This window comes from Barbatula barbatula (assembly GCF_947034865.1).
Source record: "Barbatula barbatula genome assembly, chromosome: 9".
Taxonomy (NCBI): Eukaryota; Metazoa; Chordata; class Actinopteri; order Cypriniformes; family Nemacheilidae; genus Barbatula; species Barbatula barbatula.
This window is the reverse complement of record NC_136772.1, coordinates 5,961,682-5,982,931: the sequence shown is the minus strand read 5'-3', so window position 1 is coordinate 5,982,931 and position 21,250 is coordinate 5,961,682. Positions and strand designations below refer to the sequence as shown.

At 38.7% G+C, this 21,250-nt stretch overlaps 1 protein-coding gene across 2 annotated transcripts in view; it reads left to right on the top strand.

The window, feature by feature from the left end:
• gli2a (GLI family zinc finger 2a) overlaps window positions 1-21,250 on the top strand; it is a 65,321-nt gene that overhangs the window by 11,388 nt on the left and 32,683 nt on the right. For both annotated transcript variants that reach the window (XM_079464785.1, XM_079464786.1), the window contains exon 2: window positions 86-203. In XM_079464785.1, the coding sequence (XP_079320911.1) occupies window positions 101-203 (103 nt within the window). In that variant the 5' untranslated portion in view covers window positions 86-100. The remainder of the gene's footprint in view (window positions 1-85; window positions 204-21,250) is intronic.

The following is a 21,250-nucleotide window of genomic DNA, read 5'->3' as shown; positions in this document are numbered from 1 at the left end:
TTTTTTCTGTGCCTGCTATTTAACTGCGTTCCATATGTGTTTTGTCACCTATTCATTTGCTGATATCATTTTTATTTTCCTTCAGGGCTCATTTAGACACATGGAGTCTAAGAAGACTGAGAAGGACTGTAAAGGGTCAGGCCTGGATGGAAGCAGTTTCTCAGACCTCCCTAAAAAGCCTTCACCCACCGCTGCATCCAGAGGTAAGACACGCATCTCACAAGTAAAGCCATGTAGCATTCATTTAAGGGTAAGGATTTCACATTTTAGTAAGAGAAGACTGTTCTACAAGCCAGGCTGTTCTGCTCCGGTCCTGGATCCGAACTGACCTACACAATTTACCTCCAACACTAATCAAACACACCTGAACAAGCTATTTGAGGTCTTCAGGATTACTTGAAAATTACAGCCATGTGTTTTTAATTTGGGTTGAAGCTAAACTCTGCGGGACAGTGGAGCTGTATACAAAGCGTCTATAAGTTGACTTGGAAGGAGATAACGCTGGCGCATAAGATTGCTCAATCATCTCTCTTCATTTAAAAACATTCTTTTTTTTAAATATATATTTTTAACAGCAGATTACGTGATCTATGATACATAAGGCTTATAGTTTTGAATAAACAAGATACACAAATAAGAGAATGGAAGAGAGCTAGACATGTTTAAAAGATGAAAAGCTCTTTCAACCTAGTTAGAAAAAGGGTTGTTTTCACCTCCAGAGTATGAATGTTATAAATTTCTTAAAACTTTAGGGAGAGCGGTGGACTGCGCTGTCCATCCGAGTCCTCTGACGAACATGAAGATACTGTAAGACCTTTGAAATGCTAATGACCATCTCGCAGTATGGCTTTTTACTGTTTAATGAGGGGATTGGTGGCCTGCCATTAAAAAGCAACCATCACACATTGTTTAAGGGAAATCAAGTAAAAATAGGGCATCTGTTCGGTTTTTACATATTGTCTAGGTGCAAGATGTTCTGCTTGATTATTAAGAGCAACCCATATTAATTGATGTCATATTTAAAAACGTTCTCATGGAATAGTGATGAATGTTGTTGTGCGTTGTTTTTCAAATGTTGGTTGGCAAAGCATTTGGAATACAAACTTCAGTGATGAGGAAGAATCTTGTTGTTTACTTTCTGAGCCCAGAAGAAATGTACTACAGATCATGACTGTCTGTGTTAGTGTACTGGTATTTGGCTAAGAGTCTTCAATAAAATACTACTGTAGTTCACCACTAGTATATCATGTTAAAGTTTTGGGTTACATTATCCGTTTGTTGGCCTGCCAAAGAAAAGTAATGTAATGATAATTCATTATTGTCACATGAATTTTTTCCATTCTAATTATGTTTACAATCTATTACTTTCCTTTGGCTAATAATTCGATTAACTTGTGTATTAGCATGTAAGAAACAAATATGGGTGGTTCTTGGTACCTTTGCTTGTAGTGTTCTCAATGCATGGTGAAATGTATGACATTAAGAAGCATGAATTAATGTAGTTTATGCTATGAACAAGTACTTTTTCCATTGGTCCGGTCTCTAGTTATCATGCAGCCGTGCATGGTGTAGTCTTGCATGGTAAACCTTCAAACTGTAGCAGGGTAGATTTCTGGGTGCAGTATTAAGCATGCTCCGGTGAACTTTTTTAAAAGCCTTTCTGAGCTATTCAATACCTTTTTGTTTCGTCTCACTTTTATGTCTATTTACAGCTTTTGCTTAGACTTTTATCCTGCAGAATGTGTTTTACGGAGGTCAGTATAGTGGTTATAGGGGATCTCAGGGATTTATTAGGCATTCGGCTCAACCTTTGTTCAGGACCCGAGACATAGCGTGTTCAGGTACAGCTAAAAGACGTTGAAGCAAGGAAAATCTTTAAAGAAACGTCTCCAACCACAGCGGTTTCTTTTTTTCCACCCGCTTCGGTCAAATATTAAACAGGCCTTGTCGATTTTAATATGTCCTCAAATGATGTCAGTTCGGTCACCATTTAAGTATTATCTAGCAAGTAGCTTGTCTCTGTCCTGACAAATTAAAAATCCAAATCACTTAAAAGAAATTAAACCTGAAATGTCCCACATCAGATTTTGTTGATCGTTTTTGAGTTGTTTTGTTTTAAAAACTTTAACTCTAACGGTACAGGTTCCTGATTTAAGACCAACAGGTTTATCACATCAGTAATACATTAATTTGTATCTTCTTCAGTGGTTTTGTACCGAATGCTTCCAGATTAACCGCTAACTCCAGAACCAGCTCTATGTCAGTGGAAAAGGGGTATTTCTTTATCCCTCCTGAGTTGGTCTCCGTAGAGACGATGAAGAATGGGTAAGGCGGTCGGGTGGGAGGAGCAGAGAGCAGTACAGCAGGCAGCACAGGGGAGAGAGGGAATGCATCAGGGGTCAAGTCACTGGCAGGGAAAAATGTGGCTTAAAAAGCTGCTCTTTCCGCACCCCACTCTAAAGGGACAGCCACTAATCTTCCTGAGAAAGGGATTTATTCGTTTTTTTCTCTGCCATGCCTTTCTGTTTCTCAAAAGGAGCCCCTTCTGCTGCAATAGGTTTTCTGGACCAGAGAAAATTGGTCAGAGGATGAGGATCTCTTACAGTTTTTGTCTCCTGTTCACATTTTCAACTTCAGGTTTTATTGCATTTGAGAAACAGTCATGAACTTTCAACTCTTCTGTTCATTCAGATGAAAACTTTATCATTTGCTCAGCCTTGTGATTTTCAAATCCTTGAAATTCACAAAAGGTGAATTTAATTAATATTATCCATATTGTTCTTTTCTATAAAATGAATGGGCACAGATACTTCCAAGTTCCAAAATTATGGTTTTTATAATATAAAATAAACGATACACATAAGCGAAAAGCAAGTTATTTGTCCAAATTGTCTCCAAATTTGGTATCAATAATTATGGTATTTCAGACATAAATAATAATAAAATAATACAATTTTAAATAATAATATTCAATTCAATTCTTTGTGCTTTTTGTAATATTAACATATATACAGCATTTTTAATTCTATAAATATATAAGATAGTATAAAATAGTATAAAAATGTGATAAAAAGTTATTGGTTGCAGCTGTCCAAACTGCATAAGATTTGTTGCCAAATGACATAAGAAACCACAATTATGGGATATTACATGCCTCTAAATGTACCCTCTAAAAAGTAGAAAGATCCTGTAGGTTTGGGATGACATAGTGATAAATAATTAGAATGTTTTGGTGAACCATTCATTGAAGCCAATAAAGAAACTTGTGTGCATTGAAACTAAACCTCAAAGTTTTAACCAAGGGTCAATACCGATCCTACCATTGCCAGACATTCGAGAAGTCATGCCGGCACCTTACAGGAAGGCCTATTGACCGAGTCTAATTTTTTCCTGTCAGAAGTATAACTGTCCACTATCTGGAACAGACTGCTGTCTTTTGGGTATACGACTGATATCATATCAAGTGAGAAATTGGTGAAAATGTTTTTTTCACTTTTAGTGTCCAAAAAGGTGACCAAGACTGTAAAGTACTCTGATTGTAGCCTTGATTCCACTTGGCAAGCAAACTTGAATAAAAAGTTTTATTACTACAACAGCTTTCACTGCATAATGATATATGCAGCATTGGCTTCACGGATCATTCGTTTTTTTGTGTTCCAAGGCGCTTTATTTGTACTCGTGTTCTTCAAATTCTGACCACAGATCAGTTCACTCCGAGTTGAAACCACCTCCTTCACCGGCAGTTAAGGGGATTTGTGCAAACTTTCCTTCATGTGGCTTTTATAAACAGTTAACTAAATGGCTTTCCAAGATCCCCCTTCTCTGCCTCATCTTAAATTTCACACGCGGGACTGACCAGCCCCAAAAGGGGATTTAAAGATTAGATATGGTAAGCGAAGGGAGGGAGATGTCTTGATTTAGTTTTTCTGGAGAGTCCGCAGGCATTTGATTGTAAAGTCTACTTGAAAAACATGAGATTCTGATCAAGAAGTTGAAGAAGTAGCTCTGCATCTTTCCACTCTCATTAAATAAAGTTAAAGTCAGAGAAGTTTTGGCCTACATACAGATTGAGACTGGAAAGATGGAGTCCGGTTTGCTTGAAGTTCACCCGAATACGGTCACATGGGCTTTTTTTCTTCGCAGCATTTTGATGTCGGGGCTAAAAAATGTCTGGTGTATCTCGAACATTAGTATGCTTGAAAATAAAGAATAATATATGTATACTGTTAACATCTGAGTTCTAAGGAATATTTAACACGCTCTGGAAATACTTCCTACTGCTCTTACGCATTACAAACTTTGTGTGAGAGAAAGACACAAGTGGATTTTTCAGACATTGTATGAGCCAGACATTGACCGAGATAAGGCCGCCACACAAAGATACAATCCATAACTGACTGAAAAATGAAAGAATGTACCTCTGATATTTCTTTAATGCTGGAAGGCTCTAGCCTTACTTCAAAGACCCTTGTTAAAAGTTAGAAGGAGGTAGCTTAAGGCAACGTCTACATGTATAAATCTCTCCATACACAACTGATCCAAATACAACATGTTACATTCCAAACCATTTACAAGCAGTTGGAGAGTAAGGAGCAATATATGGATGCTTCAGGGGATTAACCCACTCCCCCTCTTCATCTCTAACTCCTTTTTTTTGTACTTTTTTAATGCCGTGCCATTCCCAGCATGCACCATTTAGTCCTGGCTTCAAACCCGCAGATAGTTTCTTCCTTTTTTTCTGTTTCCTAGTAGATTCATTGGCTCGGAGACTCTCTCCCCGACAGGTGTTCTGATGGCCCCGCATCTCTATTTATATTCGTAGGAGAGCCGTGATTTTTTTAAAAGAAATACCAGTATCAAGTGATTTTCATCATGTTCGGTTCTGTTTATGGTTCCTGAACATCTGCTGCTGTATGTGACACAACATACTAAAACACTCTGACAGCAAAAGTTGAGATGTGAGTGGTTTAAATATATATGACGAGAGAGAAAGTCTGGATGCTCTTTTTTTTATCCGTAATTTTACTTGAAGCCCACAAGGTAATAAGTAGTTAGACGTTAGACTGGTAGAAGCTGTAAATATGAACTTTTCAACACGGCTCCTGGCTTTGGTTCAGGCGGTGCAGGGTTGAGATATAGTGTGTCCACTGAACACACACATATGTAATGTCGTTGATGAAAACAGGGTGTGAACCCTTCTACCCACATACAGTCCTGAGCCAAACCAGAAGCCCAGTGAAGCATGACGGGAATAAAATGTCTGAAGTCTTCCAGACATCTACGGAAGATAAACAAAGAAAATATTCCCTTTATAACGCTACCCTATAATTCTGAATGCACACAGAGCGAACTGATTTTTTCTTTGCGGAAAGAAATACTGCACTCAAAACTGCAAATACAAACCTCGACTGTTTTTTACAGTGCAACTCCAAAGATGATTTTGAAGACACAGCAATTTTCTAAAAACCATCAGTTAATAGTGACCATATCTGTCAAGCTTTCAAAACCTGGAACATAGCGTGCTATTCAGAATTTCAGAAGAGTATCCATTTCATTATTTTGTAAAAATATTAGATTATTTTTTAATTCATAATGTTGAATAAGGAAGTGATAATGTTTTGTCTTTCTCTCCCAAAGTTTTCTTGTGGCTTATAAAAACTAGGAAAATTTTATTATGCTATTCAGAAGCATAAGTTACTTTACTGTTTCTCTTTTAATTTTTTTAAGTATTAATGAAACCCAACTGGCATATCTACTTTGTCTACAAACCCTCCTAGAGTCAACATTTTTGTCAAATTCTTTTCTAAAGGTTTTCATACAAAAAGCTTGAATTTAGTCAAAAAAGTTTTTTTATATTGTTTATAGTAAAAAGCACATCTGTGAAGCCGTTTGAGTTTTCATCTTTCCAGGAATATTTTCCCACAGATTGGCGGTTGGTGTGTCAGCAGGTTGTCCTGCGTTGAAGACATTGGAAGGGCGGTGACGGCAGTAGTCATTATTGGACACGCTCCAGGGACAGGGCCCAGACGCTCTATAGTAAACTGTGCGACCAGCAAAATAAGCAGTGGGGGTTGACTGTGTAAATGCCGTCAGCCAAGTGATAACAAACAGAGGGATCCTCAAACCGCTGGTGGATAGAGACACGGTGGCATGCGGTGGCTTTTCTTGCCATGTCCGGTACTGTAGTAGATCTGTTTTTTATCTGAAGTGTCTTCACCAGATAAGCGAGTGGGAAAGAATCGCACCATATAGAGTGCTTAAAGAAGCAGTTCACCCAAAAATGAATTTTATTTACTCTCGCTCGAGTTGTAGCAATGAACACAGAGACAGATATTTGGAAGAATGTTTGCCATTAACCAACCAGTTCTTGGCCACCATTGCAACACATTCTCACTCCCGACTCCTTCCATATTGACCTCCCTTTGGCTTCATTTTTCGATGTGCAGGGCACGCAAATTTTACAGTCGTTATGAAATGATATATTGGATATAATTTGCAACGATGATGTTTAGGGGGGTTTAAGTTAAGCTTAACGATCGCTGTCCGCCGTAAATCTCAGATCCGGTTAGCCAAACAACAGACGTTCAAAATTGCCACCAGAAGAAGTTACGTCATGCCATTGGCTCTCCAGTGCGTGACCGATTGCGTCATTTCGTAGCGTTAAACGTGAAACCTTATTGGCTCCTGCGATCGACTGCATCTAGTTAATTCAGGGAGACTGCATCTTCATATAAAGTTATAGTAAGGCTTTGCTGGAAAAAGGTCTGCGACACAAGTTGTTTGTAATACTTTAACACTTCCTTTGGTAAGTTTGTCCATTAAATACTCATGACTGTACTTTTATGTCTAGAGCATTTAGCAAAGAGCGAAAAACGATTCCAAAGAGGTACCCTGCGTGTTGAAAAGTTACGGCAAGAGGTGCTGACCGAGCATCAATACGTGATGAGTCGGGAGTGAGAACAGGTTGACCATTGACTACCATAGTAGCAAGCAAGCTAACTTTATTTATAAAGCACTTTACAACTTATACGAACATGGGATATAGATATACCGCGTAGCACGTACACTAAAACAATCAAAATGTCATCATCAGGTTTTAAAGGCCAAGGAGAAAAGAAGAGTTCTCAAAAGTAATTTGAATGAAGAAAGTGTTGAAGCCTGTCTAATAGACAGGGGCAAACTGTTCCACAATTTTGGAGCTTCCACAGCAAAGGCACGGTCCCCTCTCAGCGTAGGCTTTGTTTTAGCCACAAAAGTAACAGTTTATCAGATAGCCTGAGAGAACGGGGCAATGTAGAGTGGGGCAAGACCTTTTAGCGCATTAGAATAAATTGAAAAATGATTTTATTTGTTTTTAAAGTGTATAGGCAGCCAATGAAGTGAGGATAAAAGGGGAGGGAAGTGCTCGTATTTCCAAGCACGAAAAGACGTGCTTGCAGCATTTTGCACCATCTGCAGACGAGCGACCAAAACCCCATTAACCCCAGCATACATTGCATTACAGTAATCCAGCCGAGTGGTAACAAAGGCATGGATAACAGTCTCAAATAGCTGCCTCGAAAGAAGTGGCTTTATCTATGCCAGCTGCCTTAGTTGGAAAAAGCTTGATTTAACGACTGTCTTGATCTGGCTGTCGAACTTAAGGTTGGAGTAAATTTTCATCCCTAAGTTAGTGATGGTTGGCTTGAAGTACTGAGCCAGGGAACCTAAATTAACCAAATGGGTTCCAGTATGAATATATTCCAGTAAAAAATAGTAGGAACATTTATAAATGTCTTTGTTCAGTTGAACACAAAAGAAGATATTTTGAAGAATGTATGAAAGCAAACAGTTCTGGGGCCCATTTGACTACCTTTGTAATTTTTACTACTATGGTAGTTAATGGTGGCCAAGAACTGTTTGGTTATAAGCATTCTTCCAAATATCTTTCTCTGTGTTCATCAGAAAAAAGCAATGTATACAGATTTGGAAAGAGGTAAAGAGAAAAGAATATTAGAAACATCTGCTGTAATCCACCCTTACAAAAGTTGATCCTGTGCATTTTTCTTGATGTGTCAGTGGAAATTTGAAGCACTACGTGGGGCTTGTTATGTTAGCTGCCAGGCTTTTCGAGTCGCACAAATTTGTTTGATTCGCATAACAAGTGCTCATAATCTTATCGGTCAAAACCTGTTAGTCGAAATAGTGTCAAGAAAATAATACACGGACGGCTATTTACTCAAATTTGCTGAAACATTGGGCTCTTGAGGTAGCCACAGGATATACAGTATCATATGTATCGCTCACTGTACTCGCTCTGTGTGGCCTGTGGGCAGCGGGGAGAAGCTGCCAGAGACCAAAATCTTTTGGAATTTTGAAAGCTTGTACATGGGAAATGAAATCAAAATGTTTCCTTACTCATTTGTTTCTTGTAAAAGACAGCTCACACTGCTGGCAGCACTGCACACTCTCAATCATTCTTAAAACTATTTTCCCAAAATAAATCTGGCTCACGTTAAGTGTAAAAAAGTGGAAATGATTTCCAAAAAACTCCAGGTTTTCAGAAATTGTTATTTTGGTCCTGTACAGTCCACGCTCAAGTTCGGTCTAAATCTCGAGGTATGAATTTTAAAATCTGCTGTGTCGTAGGTAATTTCTTGCAATGTAAACTATGCATTCTTGGCTGGCACTTTTTTAAAAGAGAAAAAGGTAATTGCATGGCACCAGCAGATACGGACTTGTTCCTACCCCGGCATTCTTGATGCCCCTCCTCTTCTTGGAGCCAAGCAGTTTAACATGGATCCAGTAGGATAGTATCTTATCTTTGGCTCAGACCTATGGAATAAACAAGCCGTGCACTTTACATGTTGTGGCATGGAGCCATGTAGTTATCAACACAGGTAGGCAAGATTCTTTGCCACAGGAAGCAGATTAAAATCTCAGACGTTTTATTTATACTTGTGCCTAATCGGAATGTTCACATAACGTAAAGTGAATTATGGGATTTGAAAAGCTTGTAAAAATAAACATTGTGAGAAATAAATTTTCTTTACAGAGACAGCAAGTGTTAAAGCGTATTATAGAAGATCATGTTATGTTCCCAAGGCCCCTAAATAATTATTTTGCGGACCCCCTACGGTTATTTTGCGGTCTATTTACGGTTACTGTGGCTTTTGTTTTTTTCATTAGTTAATCTTTTCCAATGCTTTTCTTAAAACAAAATGCAAATTAAAGAATATAAAAAAGTATCATAAGCATTGTGTGTGAAAATGACTTTAGACTTTACATTTTCGTATAATGGAAAGTAATAACATTACATTAACACCATGTGCTGCAGGGACCAATAGCATTAAAGTGAGAATGGAGAATATTGTGACCTCGCATGTTTTTCTTTTTGCTCCCCTTTTTGTTTTATACATTTTAGTTAATTTATTACATGTATTCATTAGCTCTGAAGTGTCATTTTGGGGGTTTTTGGGCCATTTAGTATTCTGCTCCAGATACTGTTTTCTTGTGTCAAGCAAGTCTACGCCCGCTGGTAGCGACATTGAGGCGTCTAGAGTCAGAGGGAGACCCGGACTTGCCAAAAAGATGAGGCAAAAAGTAACATAGTTTTTCCACCCAACCCACGGCTGCACAGCATTGCCATTGCTGTACTATATTACAGCAGTGGTTACTTTGTCTTTAAAAGAGCCGCAATCCATCTTGCAGTGTTGTTTGCTTAGCTACCGAATAGCTGAATGGATCAAGAGGGATGTTGACTGAAACCTTGTTATTGACAGACTGAATTGTAGTGGTGGGCCTGTGTGTAAATATGCTTTCTTTTTTCTATAGACGTGTGAACCAGACTTCTATTGTGTCAGATATCATCCAGTACCCCTTGGCATCCTTGAGGAATATTTCGCACAATAAAATGGGTTAAGATTTAGGGCTACAGGTTGGACGATTTTTGTTGGCACATTTACAGGGTTTTTTCCACTGTGGTGCTACAAAAGCAGAATTGTGTCAGTTATAATATATATTTAGATGGTGAGGGCATGCACCGGGTTTTACCTCAATCGTTCAAAATGCTGTCGATTCTCACACGTGTCATTAACTACAACGTGCCAAGTTGGCTAACTAACAGGTGTTTGTCTGGTCTTTCAGGCGTTCCAATAAAAGCAGTAAGCTAACTGATATCAAAAGATAATTTTGGCACGGCATGAAAAAGCGTGTCAGAATAAGGCTATGTGCGGACAATGTTATTGCAGGTGGGTTTATGCTAACTGTGAAAACGGAGACACACATATCCCCTTAAATAGACCTTGTGTTTTGGTCTGTTTGTGTAGCCCAGTTTTGACACCTCGAGAGACTTTGCGCTGGCAGGTTGTCAAATGGCCTGAGACAGCGTAATTGGCACGTAACTACCAACGATAATGTGCCCACAGAAGAATACTCGATGTGACAACGCCATGTTCAGTTCACACTGGAAGGATTGCATGTATTACAGAAAAATATACAAATCCTATCTACATTGCCTTTAAATAAAGCCATTGTTCACCTTCAAAATTAAAACTCTGTCATCATTTACTCACCGTTGTCATATTAAACCTGTGAGACTTTCTATCTTCTCCAAAAGTAGTAGTATGAAAAATTTTGGGAACCAAAAACCATTGGTCTCCCATTGACTTCTATTGTATGGACACAAAACCAAGTCAATGGGGACCAACGGTTTTCGGTTAACAACATCTTCTTTTGGGTTCTGCAGGAGAAAGTCACACAGGTTTGAAATGACAAGAGGGCGTTTAAATAATGACAGAATTTCATTTATTTTGAAGGTGCACTATTCCTTTAAAAAAAAACCACAATGCTTATGCAGGAGAACCATCTGATACCCATTCAGGAGTCAGATCTTGAATGTAAAAGCATCTGTGGCCCATATGTATCTTCATCTAGGCGGCGGCAACTGTTAAACTTCAAACCACTTTGAGATTACTTTGATTAAAAAGCTGTTCCACTCTTTCTCAGTTTCTTGGTTAAAGCTGGCTGTGTTTTACGCCACCGTTTCTATCATAACAGCGGTTAGAAGACCAGATGTAAATTATTTTGGTGTGTGTGATATGCCCCTCTAGTTGGCATCTTTGTTTAAATTTGTAATTATGCAGTTGGTTTTAATTGTAATAATATTATAATATTGAACACATCTGAGGTCAAGATTGTGTCTAATAACATAATTTTTTTTATCCTACTTTTATTGTTTCAGTCCAGCATGACTTTTTTCTATAGAGAATGTTAGTGACTGACCGCATCTCTTCATTGTATTGAAAAGCATTCTTTAAAATGTCTTCTTTTGGAAGTCAGTCAGTCACATGAGATGTGGGTGAGTAAATAATGACAGAACTTATTATGTTTTTGTGTGAACTATTCCTGTAAGACTGAGAAGACGGCTCGAGTCGACACGCCCTCAACATACTCCAAATGGAAAACATGAACACTGAGGCGCTGTGATTACCATCTAAATATCTTTCTGAGAGAAAACTCCTGGTAGTCATTTAGATGTTTGGCCTACTGACAAAAACTGATTCAAAACAAAGCTTCATCAAAGGCCTGGGAGTGATGAATACGAAGTTCTGTTCCACTGCATTTTTTAAGACGCATAAAACAAATCTTGAGACTTATGTGCTTCCCTGTAAGATTCAATTCAGACATTTCAAATTCAGTAATTCAGCTTTTGCATGCAATCCCATGTCTCATCCACTAAAAAGTGTTGAGCTCACTGTGTTTATTTTAGAGGGGGTGAAAGAACGCTGCTGTCAGTGGGCGAATTTCAGTTTTCGTGAACACCCTCTAATGGTATCTGTGAGTCATTTCCTCAAGTCAGCTCACCTGGTTTTAGCTTTTTGTGCTTTTACGTACTGTCAAACATGCAGGCCGCGCAGCTTCAATGTATTTTGCTGGCCGATGGGCACAGCAAACTTTTACATCCCTTATTCTGTCATTCTTCAATGGTATAATTTTACCTGTCAGTAATTATCAAATTAAGGTGTCTAAAGTGACACCCCTCTCTATTAAGTGTTCATGACCTGCCTTTTAACTGAGACCGAGTGTATTGTATCGCCCTTCCTGGCTGTCAAGCTCTGACCAGTCATCCACACTGGCTCTCAGTCCGCACGCACTTGTTTTAAGTATTCACAACACCTTTCTTTCTTGAGGCTTCTTCTCTTTTTCTTTGCCCTTGGCTAATTGCTGACAATTATCAATCCTAATTTTGCTCCATTGTTGTTTCTGTAAGAATAAGTAATGAGAAATGAGTCTGACAGGTGGGATCTCTTGAGTGGGGGCAGTTTTGTATAGTTAAAAGGAACTTCAGGATAAAGACAGCGTAAAAGCCTTTGTGACGGTGTTTTCAGCTGTTGCCGTGAGGTTTAAATGCTTATTGAATGAAAAGATACACAAATGGAAGTAACATAACATGAATGTAACGGCTTTACCGAAATTATATTCCTTAAGAATTGTATGGGAATCTAACTTGATAATTTTCGGTTGCATTTAACTTTATAGTTCTACAGGTAGTGATAAAAATATATATTTCGCATTGAGTATTTTCAGTACAGTTAATGCATTTTAACAGTTTATCTGAGAATTCAGCAAATAGTTTTGAACCATTTTGATTTGACTATACTCTATTTGGCTGCTTACTTTTGAGTTTCTTTATCATTTCTATTCATTTCTCATGGAGATTTTCATCGATTGATCGCAATTAATTGCATCAAAATAAATGTTTGTGTTTACTAGTGAGGCACCGAAAGGAAAATTTTGGGCCAAAATAAAAAAATGTGGATGCACATAGATGAAAACCAATACCGAAACCGAAAATTGCTTTAAAGCCACAATATGTACATTTGGACCGCTGGATGGTGCACTTTCGAAACGACAACAAAAGTAGAAGCTAAATGATGTTATGTAGGAGAGTAGAATGTATGGGGAGACGCGCAAGTGTATTACAGGCTGCGCGCGCGAATGCCGTTTAAAGCGTAACAGATGTGGTTCATATTTTTCACATCGTGTCCACATCGCAGCCTTTTGCGATTAGCAAATTGCAACGCCTCACACCATGGTTGCGTTTTCGATTGATCGATCAGCCCTAGTAAACAGTCACTTTTGCAGCTTGAGTTGTTACATACAGAAGAACCAACCCATTAACAGACACGCCGGTCAACTCGAAAATGCGTGTCAGTGTCAAGCCTCTAGGCGTAAACATGACACGCATGTATGAAGGTGGAGTCATGTTTGCAGAACAGGGCGATTTTTCGAATGTTTTTATCATTCATGACGTGTACCGGTGTACATGGTATTTTTTATACGTTTATTACTTTCTGCGCACACTTCAGACAGATTTAAGCACGTTTTTTCTTTTCTTTTGGGGGTGGCACAACAAGATATCGTTAATTTAGGGATAGGGATCTGGCGGGTACATAAGTCTGCATTAGCGAATGAAGATAAGGGGGTGCCGAACCTGTGGTGGTCTTGTAGGCCAGTTAATGGTGTCAAAGGCGGCAGATAGATTCAATAGGATAAGTACAGGCGGCTCTTGCCCGTCTCGGGGCTTCAATGACAGAGCGCAGCGAGTTCAATAGTAATTATTAATACTTGCAAGTAAATTAATAACATTAGAGTAATGCAACTTATTCATTTATTTTTTGCATTAGGGTGATGCGAAAGGGAAAAATGGTTGGAAATAATTTAGAAATATGACCTAGGCACGTTTAAACAATTTAAGGGGAAAAAAGGTTAACTTGCTTGTTTTAATGCCATGCGCTAATGCTGTAATTTACACCAGTAGAGTTTTGGCTTTTCCAATCCTCCTATCCCCTATTTAGCACTGCAGGCTCCATCTTCAAACAACTGGCTTTCTGCCCGCTTTGTCTTTCTCCTAGTTAGCACCGTGCCATTGAGTTGTGAGGTCAGTCACTGACACTTTCAAAGAAGTGTTGGAGGGCTGTTACAGACCCCTCTGAAGTGTTTACCTACACCCCTCTCTTCTGCTACAGCCCTCCCTGCAGCCTGCACTAAGATAAATATTGCCCTGTGCAGAGAACATTCTGAGAGGCAGACAGAGGCAAGCTTCTGCTCGTCTGACAATATTTACAAGAGCTTTAAGAGGACTTAAACAAGTGTGTGAACAAAACGCAGTAGACTCGCAGTTGACATCCGGGCCAACGTTAAACACAGGAATGTTTTGAACTTTAGCTTTAATACAATATCCCAATAAAGACGTCTCAGTGGAGTGTGCAGCAAAATTTAGGACCGTGCCAGACTGAAAAATTGAACACTAAGCTAGTTTAGATGGTCTTCCAAACAGGCCAAAGCAGTGATCAGCTGGTTTAATTGGTCAGACAGCTGGTCTCATGGTGTGACCATCTTAAAAAAGTTATTACAAAGGTAACTATATATTTAGAAAAATATATATTGTTATAGTAAACCATGTTTTTTTGTGAATTGCATAATATATTTATAACCACAGTTTTACTACAAATATCATGGTTAACTTTGTGGTTACTATGGTTTAATAGTAAGCTTTTTATGTTTTAATTAAAACATAAAAAGCTTAAGTTGATTTATATTTTTATTTCTATTATTATAATTGTAGATATACAGCCACGGAAAGATTAAGATTAGATAAAAAATGAATTTAATATTTAGGTTCCTATGTGTGTCTGGTAAAAATATATTTCTAAACTTCTAAAAATGTTTCTCCCAAATTTCAAATTAAAAATATTGTTTTTATTCGCATTTATTCCAGAAAATGAAAAGTGGAGAAACAGGCATAAATATCAGAAAAGAGGCTCTGTATTTTTTAAGACCTCAAATACAAGTTTATGTTCACTTTTAAGCAATATTGTAGTAATAATTCTACATGAATTTAGGAAAAGTATTATATTTGTATGTGATAACTTGGATTTTATCACAGTTTTCATGTGTCTTGTCATGCTGTCAGTCTTTTACATTGCTGTTGGATTCCTTTGTCACTCCTGAGGTTTTATTTTGGTAAAATTCAACAGACATTGGACTGGAATTGCAGCAAAATATCTGATTAAATAAAAACTCGGAATGGTCTCTTAATTCCTTCTGCAGTTGTATAATATATTTAAATGTGTGTATATACATATATATATATATATATATATATATATATATATATATATATATTTTTTTTAAAGCTTTGAAGAAACCTTTTCTCGCACAGTAGCAGCACGTCCCATATGTCTGCTCAAGCTAAAATCTCACAATAATTTGTCTTGATCCTGTTTTCCTACGTAGGTTTCTATGAAGAAAGACATATAGACTAACATTTTTCTTCATCTCTTCTCAATGACATCTCTACCAGTGCGGGTAGGGAAAAAGCGGCATGTGTAGCTTATCCGTTTTTGTTTATTTAGTTTAATGCTTGTATTGCTGCCAAGTAAACATTTCAGTTGCAGTCGGTTAGAAAGTCATTTTGCAGACGGTGGTTTTGGAGGTATGGCGAGGGATGGCAGGTTTCTCTGTGTGCTGCATTCATGAGACCCTCACATTAAAGCCTGTCTTTAGTGGCTCTTTACCTGAGCTCACCTCAGCAACCACCAAAACATAGGTTTAGTTTATTTACCCTCAGATTTTTGACTGAAGAACTAATGGGATTTAAAGCTGACACGCTTAAACATAAATAATTTTTTTTGCGGGATTTGTATTCATGCTGTAGGTGGGTATTAGTGTAAAAGCTACTGTCCCGTCAAGCGCTTTCTAGGTTCGGCACCAAGAACGTCTTGGTAAGGTTAGGTGAAGCCAACTGAAAAAACACATTCGCAGGATAAGGTTCAGTGTAAACATTTAGAACGCTAAAAGAGGTAAACAGGTGGGCCCCTAAATTGGAAACAATGGTGGGAAAAGCATTTGCTGACTGAGAGGTTTCCCACAAAAAAAGGCACTCAGTGGATAGCACAAGACTACCTTAATGATTTATGGGGCGCAGGCGGCACTGCTCAAAGAAACGTAGGCTCCTTAAGTCTTCACCGGAAAAAACTGAGAACAGCAGGTTTGATCCTTTTTAGTCCCCCCTTCAACTCATTGGCCAAGTTTTTAAACCACTACCAAGATTTGAATTGTAATGTAAAACATATAAAAGCTATTCAAATTAATTGAGAATTATTTATAATTTGAGCCTAAGGTTAGATTTTGCAGGAAATACTGATAGTTTCAACACACGTGAAGTACATAAAGTAACCTGCAATTTTGTTTCAAGGAGAGTTAAAAAAATCGTACAGATAAAAAAAGCATATATATATTTTTTGTGTTATGGCTATTGTAACTTTCAATACGTTTCTCATCCTGTCATTCCAATTAAAAATTCTGTGCGGCATGACTTATGCAATTCGAATTCAAGCTAATTCTCAAAATATGATTCGTGTCGGACCCTGACACTGTTTTGGGGGCGGTCATTACCGTAGTACGCACATTACCCCCCCAGTACTTACAGCCTCCAGGATTTGTTATACACCCACCTTCTAAAACTTTCTGAATCACAGTACAGGCGGAATGCACCCCTTTTGTCTACAAGAAAGAAGCTCTCATCCACCCATCCCCCTTTGCACTCGATAATAGGAGGCCCCCATTCCAGCCTGTTAGACATTTTCCTGCACACATCCCCCACCGTCCCGTAAATTGAGCTTTCCCTTTGGAGGCACTAATTAAGAGCCTAATCCTCTCATCGGCAGAAAAGAGGAGGGCTGACGGGAAACCTTGCCTTGCAGTTCATTATCTATGTGTCCAATGGCGCTGACGCCGTCGCTGGCAGTACCGTTCCTGGTTGTAAATGCTGTAAAAATCGCAAGCCTCTATAAATCATCTCACTTTCTCAGCACGACTTCCTGAGATGACGGTCTCTAGCCAAGACGCTTCTGGTTAAAGAAAAGAACGCTGCCAGTTTCTGCGCTGGTGTTGAGGACGGCATTTTTGAAACTTGTAGGGATGAGTTAAAAGCAATGTACTGCGCTGAAAAGAATGAGCCACGGGGATATGGTAGTGCCAGATAGTTTCATCCAGGGGAAGCGATGCATTCACAATGGCAAAAATTTTTAATGAGGGGTCTTATTGTCAGTGGGATTGAGGCAGAGCGTTTGTGGCCCGGACGGTAAATGCTGAGTAGCGTTTCGTTGCGATTGCTTGCTTCATTTCCGACTTTCAAGAAGACGAAAGTTTGGGGTCTGACGACGACAAAGAGGCCGAAACGAAAAATGGACCCAAAACTTTATGAAAAGGACAAAATTGCAGAATGTTTCTAACCTGAGGCAGTACAAACAGAAATTGTATGGCCCCCTGGAGAGGCCAACACTGAGGGATCTCAACCAGCCTGTTTGACCCCCGTCTAAGGTATCCACAAGACCAATAACAGTGTTCCTCCACAGCTGTTTTGAGTTTAAGGGTGTACAACAAATTCTTTCAGATAATTCCCCAGAGCATGTTGAAGTCAAAGCCGACATTTGGGTAGATAGTCCGGGTCTTGTTTTTATTCTTAATGGACCATTACCTTAACAATACTCTATCTTATCACACACAGAATACTCTAGCAAATGTTATCAATCCTATCTCATTTTAACAATGTCAGAATCTAAACAACCACGATGCAACTAAGATAATACTTCCCCAATGGTGTTTCATTGCGTTTGACCCATTATGAATTTGTACTTGGCTAGTTTTACGTAAAGGATTGAGCTATCATCTCAGAATTTCATGTGTTGACTTTTTACTTTCCACTGTTGTTTTTATCTCTGATAACAGGGTCTCACCTCCAAGTGAACCCCAGCAGGGATTCCCTCAAAGGAATCACTGTGGCCCTTAAGGTCCTGCTTTGTCCTAATGTGAGAACTTCCTCCACTGCCGTCATTTTCTGTTGTAAAAGGCCGTTTGGTGTGTCAGTAGTGCTGAAGCAGCACCGGCCAAGCTTCTGCAAGGCTGTTAATGCATCCTTTGTGCTAATGGACATCCTTTGTATCAGCTGTAGCACAGAGGCCAAAGGGCGCCACAAAATGCAGAGAGGCCACAGTTCCCGGGAGATGTTAAAATGAACTCCCTCTTCCGTTTTTAGGTCTTAAGGGAGGACAAATAGTGGGCCTGTATTTGGAAACCTTCAATCACAGAAACGGTGAGCAAACCTGAGAGAATATGAGGTTTGCATTGGAAAGGAATGTTTGTGCTATGGGGAGTTGTAAATCACTAATTCAAGCAAGCACCAAATGCTCAAAGTAGCTCTTAAGTGGATGCCTGAGTGCCATTTTGAAAACCACAGTTATCAATGCTGTGACCCAGCAATATATAAAAAGAATCTGAGTTATGTTATATGAATGTTTAGTAAGATTAACCCATCCATTTTGAATAACACTTAATAACACTACTTCACACTGTGTTGAATGTTGCGCCATCTTGGAAGGATCGCTGCTAGTGCGTTCAATGCAGTGTTTTGTATTTCTTGTTTGATTAGGAAATATAACTATTGTAGGTAAATGTAAATGTTTATAGTAGTCTTGCTGTGTTAAAAACTGCAATAGCATTATGCAGAGTCGTTCAGGAAAAGCCCATGATTCTTTCACTTTCAATTTCTTAATATATCCAAAAAAAAGTAACGGTACATATTAAAACAATAATAGCAGTGGAGGATGATCCTCCCAAGATGGCGAAGCAACTGCAACATGCAAAATTGGGGGTGACGTCAGCTTCACATTCTCTATAATAGATCTCTTTATGCAGAAGTACTTTCTTAATCTTGATGTGTGCCATAGACTCTTTCATGATAATTCAGGTCTTCATGTGATTAATTGTCTTTAAGTGTAGTTAATCTTAGTTAGTGCCATCATCACCCAAAAGCATGCTGATGCAGAACGCACACCAACATTACAACTGTTGTTTCAGCTTGACTCTTCTCGAGATGTTATACATTGGGGTTATTTTCTGGTGACCCTTAGCCAGAACTGCCCTGAAAGCTGTTGTCCTAGGACTGAGACACTGTGGAAGTATCCAGATAATTACGGTAACCAGGTTTAATAAATCACATTCAGATCTCTGTAGGCCGGCAGCTTGCTGGAGCTGGAAAGGATTTGAGTGATTGGATAGATTTGGCCAGTTGTTTCACATGGCCTTAGATTGCCAGTGAGAAGCCAGCGAGGTCCTGCTTTGTAAACACTAACAGGAAAGGCACGTAAGGTCTGTTCAGGATCTGTGGATACTGTATTTATGACAGGGTTTTGTAAACAAAGGTTCTGCTATGAACTGAACATCTGTTATTAATGGCAATAGGAAAACTGTAATGACCTCATGAGTACCTTGCTGGGTCTTCTGCGAGGTAAATGGGTTTTTGGAAACATTTTGTGATCACTTTTATTAATCAACTTGAATGTTTTATTCGGTTTTACTGTGTTTACTTCAAATGTATTTAACAAACATTGTTATATGTTTGAAGGATTATTATCATATTAAAATGTTAGTTAAAGGGATAGTTTACCCCAAAATGAAATTGATCATTTACTCACCCTCTTGTCATTTTAAACCTGTTTGACTCTCTTCTGCAGAACACAAAATGTGCACAAGATCTGAGTCCCATGAACACATTGACAGATATATAAAATGTACTGTATCGCTTGAACGCACATGTCATATTTGGTCATGCATTATTAAAACCTGTTAAGATTTTTCTGTTTGAAAAAACAAGATTGCCCCACATAGTGATTATTATATAAAGGATGATGCACCAACGTACATCAGTTTTGCTGATAGTTTTAATTTTAGTTTGTGTGAAGAAATATATATAATATATGCAAGTATATTTGTTAAGATACCAGTTATCAAAATGAATATAAAAAACAAATGTAGGCAAATTTATTTCAATTTGTTAGTGCTATGGATGCCATAATATAATCTTCTTGGCCTCTGCCAGAAATCCCCTATTAATAAGAAATATATCATTTTACAAAACCCCTATGGGTGTTAAAAGGAAGTATTAAGTGAATGACTTTTTTTTTAAGGCTGGAAGCGGTTTTCGTGCTCTCTCCTAAACCCCTAATCCTCCTGCCGCCACAACTAACGCCTTGGGAAAAAACATCAATCTGGGCTAAATAAGGATGTTATGCGGTGTGACATTTCCCAGGTGCAGAACGGATTGAAAAGATAAACCTCTTATTCCCCAGAATGTTTAACTGTTGTGTACACTCAACATTGATGTTACATTACTGTAAGTTATCAGAATCGTCTGAACCCACTGGTGGCTACCGCTTGTCTTCGATTTCCCAAGGTTCAGTACAGCTTAGGGATGTGGTGTGTGTAGCGGATTGCGCGGTGCTGTGTAGTTAGGCCCTTTGCCAGGCTATTCTGTTGGAATTTCCTGTCTGAATCGACTCCCTCACGCTCATTCCCCCGAGCGAGACAGAAAAGCTTTTTTAATTACACTGCTGCTGCCCGGCCTCTCAGGATATTATTATTGTTCTTGAGTGCTTCCTTTAAGATGAGCTACTCTCAGTACAAAGCCGCCTGTCTCTCGGCACCGTAAGGACATGAAAAGTGAAGGTTTTTCTTCTGCTTTAAGTAGCCGATGATAATGTCTACCACCTGTTATTGTCTTTAAAAGGACATCAAACTAACAGCCTAATCATGCAACATAACATGAAGGGCTGGTTCTGCACCCTCGCCAGGTTCTGACAGGATGTTCTGACAGGATTAAGGGGGGATTGACCAAATAACGTTTTTGATAACGTAAACAACCTATGAAGGAACCATAGTATAACTGTGAGCGTGTGTTCATTTTTTGTAAAACATGTAGATCATACAGCTAGCTACACCGGGGTCATGGTGTCTATTCCCATGGAATACACTAAGGATGCACCAAAATGAGAATTCTTAACCAAAGCCGAATAAAAATGAATTGTGTACATGCGACCACTGTATGATGTCAAGGGATGTCAGACCGCCCGCTCCAGTCTGAATGACCGGTAAAGACGCTTCCATTCAGAAATGTCTTTCTCTGACACTTTAGAATGCTGTACAAACTGCCGACATTTTTGCTGCATTAAGAAGGCGCTATTTGTTGCTATTTTCGGTTGCCAAAAATTCGGTGCATCCCTAGAATACACCTAGTAAGATAAAACCGTTTCCAAATTTTTCCACATTCAGGACAATTTAAAGGTCCAATGTGTTATTTTTTTGGAGGATCTGTTGACACAAATGCTATTTAAATTGCATAAAAATTTCTTCAGAGGTGTTCAAAAAC